This window comes from Dermacentor andersoni, chromosome 1 (assembly GCF_023375885.2).
Source record: "Dermacentor andersoni chromosome 1, qqDerAnde1_hic_scaffold, whole genome shotgun sequence".
NCBI lineage: Eukaryota > Metazoa > Arthropoda > Arachnida > Ixodida > Ixodidae > Dermacentor > Dermacentor andersoni.
Genome location: NC_092814.1, coordinates 298,591,905 through 298,604,790, shown reverse-complemented (window position 1 = coordinate 298,604,790; position 12,886 = coordinate 298,591,905). Strand labels below are relative to the sequence as shown.

The window sequence follows — 12,886 nt, the reverse complement described above, 5'->3', positions numbered from 1 at the left end:
GCTTGCGTCGACGGTTACGTAAATCTGACATTAAGAGATTGGCACAAAATTAATATGGAAAAGATTTACGTTATATGGCCCGTGGACACTGACTATAAATAGTTCTCTAAAAGCCTTTATCGGGAAAGATCTCACCAACCTCCATCCATTAAACAACTTTATGTCCATTTGTTATAACTCTTCAAGTCCTTTTAGCTGATATCTCCAAGATATCATTTCAACTTGTTCCTCTCTCTCAAGCACTTTTAACCGCGAAAAGCTGCACTTTTCGAAGCCATGTCGCAGTTTAGTTTCTCCAAATGAGCTGTTTCTTACTTGAGGCTTCGTTCATGCGAGTATGGAGTAGTACGCACCACACAGCAAGCAATCAGATTAGTATAGCATTGCATTATCTAGCCGAAGGCAACAGCAGCTATGACTAAAGGAAACACCATAAGCTTGTTTCAGCCATCTTGCAAAGAAACGATTTTCGCTAATGACTTCGAATTCTCGTAACACCATACTACGCATCGACGCATAGTGTGACTCAAACTCCTTTGAATTATCAAATGGCCTATTTGGTCACCAGTGTTCGCTAGAAAAAGTACAAGCCGACGGCGCAATGAGGCCGTTGTCGCATGGCAATGCCTCGTCACGCTCCATGCGCTCTTAACCGAAAAATCTCTAACCCGCTATCTACCGTTTTCCAACGCTGGCGCAGTCCGTAGCCGGCCTTGCAACCACTCGAGGAAAGTATGATTCACACTGTACGCAGACAGTGTGAATATGAGAATATTATAGGCCTGTTGTCATACATCCGTTCAGAAAGCTCCGCGAAGACATTTATTTCATTTATTCCTGAGATTACCCGCCGCGGTTCCTTATTGGCTATGGTGTTGATCTGCTAAGCACGAGGTCGCGAGATATAATCTCAGACAAGGCGGGCCGCATTTCAATAAGGGCGAAATGTAAAAAATCCGGCGTACTTAGATTTAGGTGCACATTAAAGATCCCCAGTTAGTCCAAGTTTCCGAAGTCACCCGCTACAGCGTGCCTCATAATCAGATCGTGGTTTTGGCACGTAAGACCCCATAATTAAATTTTTTGTTCCTTAATGCGCCCAACAACTACTCTACGACTTAGTATTGGTGCACTTGTGTGGCACGAAGAAAAAAAAAACAGAAAACCAAAACAGAAAACGTGAAAGAACAGTTGTACAAAATGCAACAAAAAATTTAAATATATCAATGGCAGAAGTCAGATAAAGAACAAATACAAGGGCTGAAAATATCATGATCACAACCTAAGGTATTTTGTTCTGTTACAAGACGTGTTATAGTGTTAGACGAGCAATCTTAATTCGCGTAGAAAAGGCTGGGATTACACAAGTTTGGGAGAGACACGCAGATCGTTACAGCACACAGTAACCGCGGACAGGAGACGTGCCTGTGAATTGTTTTATAAAATAATAAGTAATCACGATATTTTCACCTTATTTCTAGGAGTCGAATAATAAACGTGCACAGTACACCCTGATAGGCATAAAATACCCGGTGTCCCAGAAATAGATCGCACAGGATGCGAGCGAAACATCGGAATAAATTAAACTCCCGCCACGCCATTTTTATGCATGTGAAAAGCAATAACTATCTAATAAGAGAAGCCCTGATTTTATAAGAAGTTTCTTTCGAAGTTTGCCAATTTACTCTGCTCTTCTTTCAGTGCTTCCTCCTGCCATAGATGTCACCATCTCGAATTGCGTGACGTCTTTGCCTCCCGCCTTGACAAAAGGGCAGGTTGCTATTTTGTAAGTATGTGCTCGCGGTAGTGTTGAACTTTGCGAAATAACTAGTCTAAAGGAAATCATAGGAACTCTTTGACTTCTTACTGTCATTAATGCACCTTTCTTTTTTTGACAGATCGTTTCTTGGCATTTTGGTGTTGTTGCTTGTGGTTGGAACACTTCTGGATATATGCAGCCCTGCAGGCCAGGATATAAAAAGAAAGAACCAGAGTAAGTTCACGCACTGCATTTATAAAGAACTTGTTGGCCACTCATCTTCGGCTTCGTGCGCAACCATAATCATGCAGTTACAGAAGGCCAGGTAGAAAACAAGGACGTGAATCAATAAGTACATTTCAGCAATGCAGCATTGAAATGTCTGCTTTTTTCTTTCAACAATCACCCGTTAGGAAATAAATACGTCTGTTATTGAATATCTTTACACAACACATGACATGAACTGGGACTGATTCCTTCACGAGGGCTCAAAAAATGAATTCACGCTGAATTAGTTGTGACGCTCTTGAAGGAACTGTCGCGAAACAGCTCGAAGACGTTCGAAGGTGCCCTTGGGAGACGAAGGGCAGTGATAGTAAAGCATTGCAGCGAAATCATTTTTGCTCATAAATTCTTTCGAGCGCATGTCAATATCCAGTTTGAGCGTTGAGCGGTTTGAGTTCACGTTTTCAAGGCACAGAACTGTTTGCTTCTGAGCCAGGCAGTAGTCGTTGGCAGGGTAAACTCGGCATTAACCGCGGACAGGGCAGCAGACGTTGCTGTCTGCGTTCTTTCTGCACTCCTGTGCATGTTACCCGCTGGATTCATCGAGCTACGAAATAACTGGCACATCTGCAAAGTCATCATGACTGACACGTAGCGCAGTCAGACCCGGTCCTTTCTTGGAGTATACTTGGAGTGCCACCACGTTTACGTTCTCCGGTATCTTAGTCACGTGCGTCCTGCGCTTCTTAAGAAGCGGCGACGGACGTGTTCATGCTTCAGTACGCTCTATTTAGGCTGCATCCCAGGTGAATGCACAGCCGCAGTGAGTAAGTTCGGCGAAAGAAAACATCGTTTGGCATAGAGAGGGAATTAAAATACTTCGTTGTTACAGTGCTTGAAATAGAACGGTCTTGTATGGGATGCTTCTGCTCGCCTTTTAAAAAAGTGTTGCTTCGGGTGTGCCTCGCTAGCAAATGTTTACGTCGAAAGCTCCAGGTAATTCCTATGCCAGTGCTGAATAATAAGGATTTCCTTTAGCGAAGGTGCTCTTGGAAAAATTTCCTTCTCTGCGGCAATATCGAGGTAGAAAATTACAGGTGCCATCGAGGCTGGTTCGAGACCTTTCGAAAACAGGTCTAGGTTAGTTCTTAATATTCTTGTGCAGCAAGTTCAGGAATACGTGGCACACAAAAAAATAGCATTTGCCCTTTTCGGGCAAAATTTAGTGCCAATATTCTTATGTGTTTCGGCTATTTCTCAGTGCTCCATTGGCGTAATACTTTGCTCACACACGCCGTTTCACTTCGCCATCAATTGGACACACTGAGCTTGACAATTTCCGTCGAAGCCAGGTTTCAGTTTGTTTTTACAGTTGTAGCTGCATAAAACACTGGCAATGAGCTAAGATCTCCCCAATAATCGCTTTTTTTTAAAGAAAGAGGAATTTCTTTCGTTTTGTGGAATGCATGATGTTGTGAAGGAGAGCAGATCGAGAGGCGTAAAATAAACATAACTGTACCTGAAGACACGGTCTCAACACTGCAGCACAAAGCAGTGCTCCTAGTATGAGGACTGCCGCTCGCAAAGACTAATATTCGCGAGCAATCGGATGAGTTCTAGAGCACCCGCCAGAGAACTTATGATGTTAACTTAACCAAAACTTCACAACAAACGCAACTTTTTATAATACTAAATCCCAACCTTCTGATTCCTTCGAATCAGTTATACGCATTTCCAGAACAATATAATTCCCAAGATTTTCTTTGCAGAGATAGTTAAAAAATTTCAAAAATTCTCATTGGAGTGAACTTTGGTGCAAGTCATGTGACGTGATTGCATAAGTAATATGTTGTACAATGTTTTAAAAAACGTGCTCTTTTTCATAACTAAAGTATATGTGTCATGGCAGTAATAATTATTTGAATAAATAGAACAATAAATCATGTATCTAAACTATTTCTTTTATTTTTGTTCAACTCTTTGGTGCCATCGTACTTTCGTTCGTGGTTCAACATTTGTTTCTTCGCTCCCATTTTCAGATGTTTTTCTGTCTGCTGTGAAGTCATTTTCTGTAGCGTCGAATACAAATTTGATGCTTCACATAGCTAAAGACAAAGGTTCAGAGGCCTACAGGCTGCGCTTTCTACACGGCATCCGCTTCTTGAGCATCATCTGGGTTGCTGCTGGACACAGCTACGGTGCGACTTCGCATGTGTGGTGTAAGTAAGTTTGGGCATTCTTCCCCATCGGAAATTCCATCACATGCTCTGATGAACAGAACAAGCACGTTATTCCGCTTCTTTGATCGTGATTTCGAGCACATACTGTAATGTTTGGGGTCAGGAATGAAATAGATGGTAGCTGGCCGATGCCGTCGTCCAACTTATCCACGCTGAGGACGTTGTTGAAGGGAAGAACTGCTTCTCATTGAGAACGAGAAATATGGGATTTATTTACAGTATCTACATGAGAACGTTACAGTTCATCAGTCTAAAATGACTGAAAGAGGAATACACCCTGAGGAGCCGCCAACGGCTCCTTAAATACACTCTGTCCTCCCTAGATCCCCTAGGTGAAGGATCTAGGCCATTCGGCCATTCTACCAGCCGTTCGACCAAACGGAGCGTCCAAAGTCATCGTAGCCCACCCGCCTTTGTGGGGGAAGGTTTACGCACTCACTTCCGCGCAGGTTTCACTGACCACACCGAGGTGAGAGGGTTCTCGCAGACATGGGTCCTGCCTCGAGCAGGCACCTCTTCAGCCCAGTGTTGACCCTGCAGACAATGGCCGCCGTGTCTGTCCATGACTTCTAAGCCCCGTGAGACGGCCGCAAGATATCTTCTTCCAGGATTTCCACCGCTTCAAACAAGCCGTGACGCTCACGGCGAATCCACTAAGAATACTTAGTCCGCCGACCTCATTTAGTCATAGCGGCGCCGAGAAGGGTGTTGATGCGGGACATCGCCGCCTCTACAATACGAGTTTCGCCAGCAGGTGGGAAAGGGTTTCACGGTCGGTGCTCGGAAGCTCGCCACCTCTGCAGCTGCAGCTGTCTGGGAAAAGTTTGTAGGTCGGTACCCTTGCAGGCCGTTCGTAACAATACCTATGGATGAGTGGACACAGGCTCATGCATTCAGGATGTTAGTGTGGCGTACAAACTAATGACTATAGAGAAATGCGATGACGCCAAGCATCTTTACAGTTGTTTGCGAATGACTATTTCATTTAACACAGTCACTTGTAAGCAATGCATTAGTATCTTGTTTGTTGGTAAAATATATAGGACGGCTCATACGCAGAGCTTTTTGGCGCAGGAATGAACGAGCTCCACTTCCAGAAAAGAAACACGAGCAGAATGGCAAAACGACGCAAACAATTAATATTGTACTTAGTAAAAGCCTTCCCCTCCCCCACCCGATTCTTTTTACGTCCGTCCTTCGAACAATTTGTGCGAAGCCTCATTTTACCCTTTTCGACATCCGGCGCTACGTCGTGCTCCAGTCATTCAAGTTTCGTCGGAATGCGCAAACTTTATTAGTATGTTCATTCGCTGTCACAGTACATTACAGAAATCAGAGTATGCACATCAAGGAATATGCCCCGGTATCGACTGGCAACAAATAACCAAAATGTCCCCAAATGTTCTTTTTCTCTCAAAGTATGCCCGAAAGCATGGTAATTTATTAGTGTGGGCTCTCAGAACACAACAAATGCTAGCAACTCATTTTGATGTAGGAACTACATGTCACGTATTTAGCTTCACTTTCGGAAGTACTCGAAACACACCCACTTTTCCCCACGAAGCACATGCACTTACTTTGATTAGACGCGAGCAAAGCAAACGCCCTTCATCGGGCATTTTCTTTAATGTGGCGCAAGTATTATCTTATTCCTTGTTAACATGGGAACATTATCTGTTCCTTGTTAAACATGGGAAGTTGGGCAGCAGAAAAAGCCGGATATCACGAAGATATAGCTAGAAAAAACAATAAAACAAAAAACGCAATAAGACTACAAAACACTCCCGTACCGAGGGTTTGCCAGCACAACGGTTACTAGAACGTTGATGGCAGTTCTTGTTCGCAGAACAAGCGACCTAAATTTTTTTAAGTCGGTCATGGTCGAGAATGAATACCATTTGGCTTTCAGTTTGCCAGTGTGTATATTTCCAACGCACGAACTTATGCCCTCGATTCTAACCAGCTGTAATGGCAGTTCCGTAGCGTTAAAGTCATGGTGTTCCAGGCGGTAAAACTAACGATACAAATTCACGAATGACAGCTCCATGTGATGAAATAGCGAGATTTCCAATCCCCCGAGAGTAAACTTGCTGAAATGTTTGAGCAAAGTAATCTCGCAGTCGCTTTTAAGCTACGTATCGTTCGAGCAAGCCAGTCTATGTGTATTCTAAAGACAATCAATCGCAAGGCGCTCCACACACTGCTGAAATTATATCGGTATATGCTGCTAATATTTTTATTATAGAGCCAGCAAGTTCAGTTAAGACAGATTGTTGGTTTCACATCTGTGGATGTGAAATGGATAATCTAATGGCACAGGCTCAACCTGATGGCTTTACGCCCAGCATAACTACTGTTTACATGCCTAGCTTCCGTCTTTGTGTGTGCGTGTTCGTCGGAGTAATAGGCATGTTCATGCTGCACATCTTTCATGCGTTAATCGTGCACGAACAAAAAAATTGTACCAGAAATCATCGAAGAAGATTGTCAAAGTCAGCGATAGTTTTCTTGTGTAACCTGCTGCATATCGCCATGGTATCCGTTAATTACGAAGCTTTATGGGCACATTAGCAGACACAAGAAATGGCGATCTCGCTGTCAACTACAATGCCAAGTGATAGCCCGATACTGTATAGCTTGTGACCACATAACTCCAGATGAAACCCTGTAGCAAACCCCATTATTGCTGTTATCCTGCCTGCAACTTTTTATCAAACAGCGGCGCCCGATAGTGCAAGCTCTAGGACACAATTAATGCACATTTAATATTGGACCAACTTGGACCACTGACTATGTGGCACTCTGTACATATGTGCAGCTCTTCAACGAACCTATTCCACGTCGACATGGGATTGGGTATGTACCGCTCTTTAATGAGCCTTTCTGACTCCGACTTAGAGCACTGGGTATGTGCCACTCGGTCCGCACTCGTCAGCAATGACCCTCTTCAATGCTAACTTGGGTCTCTGGGAATGTGCGGCTACAATGACGAAAATATCCTTTCAGTTTCTCTGATCGATGCTCGGCGGAATCTAACCTACGTCACACGGGCGCCCCAAGAACAACAAGCCGATGCTTTAGCAGGCTGTGCCACAAATGCAATCAGTAGATGCCGCCTTTCAATAAACGCCTTTCACGCCAATGCTTTAGCGAGCTGCGCCATGAATGCACTGGGTATGTGCCGCTCTTCAGTGAACCTCTCGCGAACTCGGGTCGCTGAGTATGTGCCACTGGGTGTGCGGCAAGCGAGGGAACAATTCTCAGCGTCACCATGCACCGGCGCGATACGTTTCTTGTCTCGGAGGCCACGCGCGGACTTCTCGGCAGCGTCACTAGATGGCGCAGCGTGTCCAGAAATGAATGCGAGGGGAGCCCGCCTGCCGCATGACGCGTTTTTCAGCGTTCGCACGCTGTTACGAACAGCTTGCAAGGATACCGACCTACAAAATTTTCCCAGCCAGCCGCAGCTGCGCAGGTGGTGAGCTTCCCAGAAGCGACCTTGGATCCCTTCCCCACCTGCTGCGGCGACTCGTCTTGTAGGGACGACGATGTGCCGTATCAACACCCCCTCGGCGCCGCTATGACTAAACGCGGTCGGCAGACCAAGTATTGTTAGTGGATTCGCCGTGGCCGTCACGGCTTGTTAGAAGCGGTGGTAATCCTGGGAGAAGATACCTTGGGGCCGTCTCACGGGGCGTAGAAGTCATGGACAGACGCGGCAGCCATTGTCTGCGGAGTCAACACTGGGTTGAAGAAGCGCCTGCTCGGGGCAAGACCCTTGTCTGAGAAAACCATCTCACCTTGGTGTGGTCAGTGAAACCTGTGCGAAAGTGGGTGTGCACACCCTCCCCCTCAAATGTGGGTCGACAACGATGACTTTGAACGCTCCGTTTGGTCGAACGGCCGTTTTCCCTCACGTAGGGATCTCGGGAGGGCAGAGTGTATTTAAGGAGCCGTTGGTGGCTCCTCAGTGTGCATTCCTCTTTCAGTGATGTTAGACTGATGAACTGTGACGTTCTCATGTAAATACTGTAAATAAACCCATATTTATCGTTCTTGATGAGAACATATCCCTCCTTTCAACAACCTCCTCAGGGTGGATAAGTTGGATGACGGCATGGGCAAGCTACCATCTATTTGATGCCCGACCCCAGCCATTACAGCGCACCGGCGCGCCGTGCATTTCAAATTCCACCCGCAGGCTTCGTGGTCGCTCCGGAAAGTGGTGCCGAGTGTTATTTGGGAAGCACAACCAAGGAGTCCCGCTGCAGTGCACGCCTCATGCATAGCTCGTTTCGACGGCAACAATACGCTGTGTCCCTATATTGATACAATGCCAAACGCATTACCGTCGACAATATTCGGCAGATGGGTTCTGCTAATTTTTTTTTTTTTTTTTGCGAGATCGGACAAAGTTGATCCAAAACAGGTGAAGTAGCTAAAGAACGCAAGTGCTTTAAAATCTGTGGTTTAGGAACATGACTGCTCTGAAACACTCCCAGTACTAACTACAAAAATAACACAATGCATATCCTTGTGATTATGATATGCTCCGTAAACATCAGCTTTTCTGTATTTCTTTCTAGCAAGAATGGCGAACTTGGCTAAGTATGCTGATGAATGGCAAAGCATGATTGCAACAGCCGGATTCATAAGCGTCGACAGTTTCCTCTTTCTCAGGTGGGTGGCGGAGCGCTTCTGGTCTTGATTTCTGGTTTTCTCTCCCCCCCCCCAAAAAAAAATAGGACCTTACAGAAATTTCATATGTTCTTTTACGTAGAAAAATCTAAGTATGACTATATAAAGAATTGGACATATATGACTTACTAAAGACTTATATGGTGGTTTACGTATATAGATATATATGGTCATACCTGTCAATTTGTTTTTTACTGGTATCTGACATTTATGATCCGCCATATATGATCACATCTGTCCAATTCTTTATGTTGCCATATCAAGATTATTCCAATAAGCCTCATATGACCTGTCTTTGCGTGCTGCCGTATATATGTTATATATGGATATGACTCTTATGAAGCAATATTTGTGGAAGGCTTTAGATCTTGGTATATCTTAGGAGGTGCAGCATAATACATAGCATATATCAGTTCTATACAAAAGGTATTTCTAGTTCATGCTCCCACCTCTTCTTCGGAACTATGTGACAATAGTGTAGTTAGAGATATTAAATGGTAAACTAATACCGTGAGCTACTTATGCAAACGCACTTATTTGATTCGCCCGGAGTGTTCCGTTGAAACCATAGCGTACATATTCATAGATGGAAACATATCAGCGTCGCATCTTTAGTCCGAAATTGATTTTCCGCCTGCTGCAAGTGAAGGAAAAGTAAAAATCACCCACATGTACTCACTTTCGCAGAGTATGTAAACGGCACGCATATCTGAAAAGAATTTCACCTCAGGTGGATGACACCACGATTAGGTCGTAAAACCTAAATTCTCATGCCTTTTTTTTTTTTTTTGACGCTGCGATGGCTACAGCTTGTTGTCTTCGCATATGTAGTTTTCGGGTATAGATATTTCTGTGTCTCCTTAAATAAATGGAATTAATCCCTACTGCCTTGAGACTAACGAGCGACCTTTACAGCCATCGTAGTGAAAAGAGTGAATCGAAATGTGGCTTACTTGAAACATCCGTAATCATTTTTGGTGTATATTCCCGTCTTTCATGTCTCCTCCGACACTTCCCAACCGAAGATTGGTCCCGTGGAAGATTTATGGACTATTCGCCACAATATTTGCCAGTTGTACTTCCCCCTTTTGCGCCTGGGAAACATGCACACCATTCCATTCTAATGTAGCCGCAGAAAAAACATTGAATGCGTTGATTCTGGAGTTTTATCTACCGAAACCACAGTTGGATTATGAGGCATACCGTAGTGGGGCACTCCGAATTAATTTTGACTACCAGGAGATCTTTAACGTACCCCCAATGCACGGCACATGGATATTTCTGCATTCGCCCCCATCGAAATGCGGCCGCCGCGGCCGGGATTCGATACCGCGATCTCGTGCTCAGAAGCGCAACACCATAGCCGTCAAGCCACCGCGGCGAGTAAACTGGTGTGTATTAGAGAGTGACAGTGCGCGAAGTCAGTGTCGTAGATAAAGGGAGCGGTGCGGCGAAGACAACTTAACATCGAGAGCGAATGGGTGAGCGCAAGAAGCCGACGACAAAGAAGCGACGCGCGTGATATCTGACGCACCGTCAAAACAAAATACTAAGAAGACTGGAACCATTAAGGGCCGTACACGATGGGTGGCGTAGAAGAAAAGGAAGGAAGAAGAAGAGATGAAGACGAGACCATCAACCGAATCAAATGAGAATATTAAGATATATTTTGATGACATTTTCCCCCCAAACTCTAAGTTTCAATCGGCCACTTTTTTAAATAACCTGTTGCAAGATTACCTAGCACACGTACAAACAAATAACATAATAGCTGCAGACGCTTCATTGAACAACAAAAAGGGGGGCGTAGGCATTTTCTCGCTTCCTCTTGGCGGTTCATTCTCCTTGAGACTGCCAGATTTCACACCCGTTTTTGAAGCCGAACCTTTAGCAGTGATTTTAGCGCTTCGGAAACTCCCGTCAAATTCAACAATTGCGGTTATTGTAACAGATTCCTTTTCGGTCTGTACTTCGCTTACAGCTTCATCCAGTTCGGCAACTCTAAAGACGTTTCTAACATTAGTTCCTCCAGCTGTGTCGCAGGTTGGTAATGAAGCAACTAGAATTGGACCAACCACCCAGTCAGTGCTTGACCTTGTATTTATAGATAGCAGGATTACTGATTATGCCGTTTCTGTTCACGACGGACTTTCAGACCACAAACTTGTCCTATTGTGCATAAAAAAAAGTGTTGCCAGTCAAGCTTCACAGAGAAGCAATACACGTAAGAAAATTGGCTGCAGCAGATGATGTCAGCATCCTAGATTACCTGGAGATGGCATTGGAGACGTTTGATGAAGCAGCTGAGGTCAATACGCTGTGGCATAAGTTTAAAGGTATTGTCAATTACTGTTTGCATAACTATGTTCCAATGAAGATAAAACAAGTGAAAAAGCGAAATCCTTGGGTGAACCGAGAAATCATTCAGTTAAAGCGGAAATTAAAACGTAGAAGGAAAATTTAAAATAAAGATCATAATGAGATTCGATGTCTTTCGATAATACTAAAGAAAAAATTATCTACTGCGAAAGATCATTACTATTCCCACACTTTATCACGGTTTATGAAAGATTCGCCACAGCGTTTTTGGTGTCACTTTGCTCCATCACGTGAGGATGTGAGCTACGTTACCAGCAATGAATGTATAATTACAGACTTCGAATCGCGCAAACTATTGATATGTACAACGAATTTTTCCATTCCGTGTTTGAGCCTCCCCTACCATTGCCTGCAGAAATAAGCGAGAAAATTACTAATACTCGTTCAGACATGCCAGACATTACCTTAACTGTAGAAGGTATACTTTCACTTCTTTTAGGTCTAGACACGGAAAAGTCTCCTGGCCCAGATGTCATCCCTAATGAATTCTTGAGACGATATGCTGAATGGATCGCGAAGTATTTGCTGATAATTTTCCATGCGTCTCGTGAACAGCACAATTTACCAAATAATTGGTTAATGGCGCGAGTCGTGCCAGTTCATAAAACTGAGGACAAACATAGAGTTCGAAATTACAGACCCATTTCAATTACATCTGCTTGCTGCAAGATGTTCCAGCATATCCTATCAAAAAGCTTGTTTAACTATATCGAAAGCTCTAACATATTTATTTCTAACCAGCACGGATTTAGAAGCCGATTGTCCACCATCACCCAGCTTGCAGAAACAGTACACGATTTGGCTCAGGTATTTAATGAAACAGGTCAGCTGGACGGAATCTGCCTAGATTGATCAATAGCCTTCGACCCCGTTTCACACTCGGATTTAATTGGTAAACTACTTGATATCGAAGTTAATTTAAATATAGTTAAGTGGATTCTTTCATACCTTACTAACAGATCGCAGTACGTGGAAGTGTAAGGAAACAAATCGAAAATTGTAAAAGTAACATCAGGTGTCCCTCAAGGGTGTATGTTAGGACCTGTATTGTTTCTATGTTATATTAATGACATGACAAATGGCCTTTATGATAAGATAATGGTTCGTTTATTTGCAGATGATTGCCTAATATACTGTAAAATCTCGTGTCATAAGGACCAATTAAAATTAGATTCAGCACTAGAATCAATCACGAATTGGTACATGCGATGGAAAATGAAAATAAATTACGAAAAAACTGCTTATGTGCGAATAACTAGAAAAACAAGAAATGTGTTACATTACAATTACAAGTCAGATGGTAAACCAATAAAACAAGTGAGTCACTTCAAGTATTTAGGCATTACAATATCAGATGACTTATCTTGGAAAAAACACATCACTAATTTATGTAATGCCGCAGAGGTTAAACTTTGGTCACTAAGACGGAGGCTTCAACTTGCTCCCCAAGATGTTAAACTGCATATCTGGCATTGGTACGTCCCGTGATAGAATATCCTAGCATAATACGGGATCCGTATAAGAAGAACGAAGCAAATAAAATTCAGAAAATACAGAGGCGTGCAGCAAGGTTTATTATGTCAAA

At 43.6% G+C, this 12,886-nt stretch overlaps 1 protein-coding gene across 2 annotated transcripts in view; it reads left to right on the top strand.

Annotated features, from left to right (window-relative positions):
- Positions 1-12,886, top strand: part of LOC126547703 (nose resistant to fluoxetine protein 6-like) — a 149,285-nt gene that overhangs the window by 34,426 nt on the left and 101,973 nt on the right. For both annotated transcript variants that reach the window (XM_055063324.2, XM_055063325.2), the window contains exons 4-7: positions 1,702-1,786; positions 1,899-1,993; positions 4,024-4,203; positions 8,811-8,904. In XM_055063324.2, the coding sequence (XP_054919299.1) occupies positions 1,702-1,786; positions 1,899-1,993; positions 4,024-4,203; positions 8,811-8,904 (454 nt within the window). The remainder of the gene's footprint in view (positions 1-1,701; positions 1,787-1,898; positions 1,994-4,023; positions 4,204-8,810; positions 8,905-12,886) is intronic.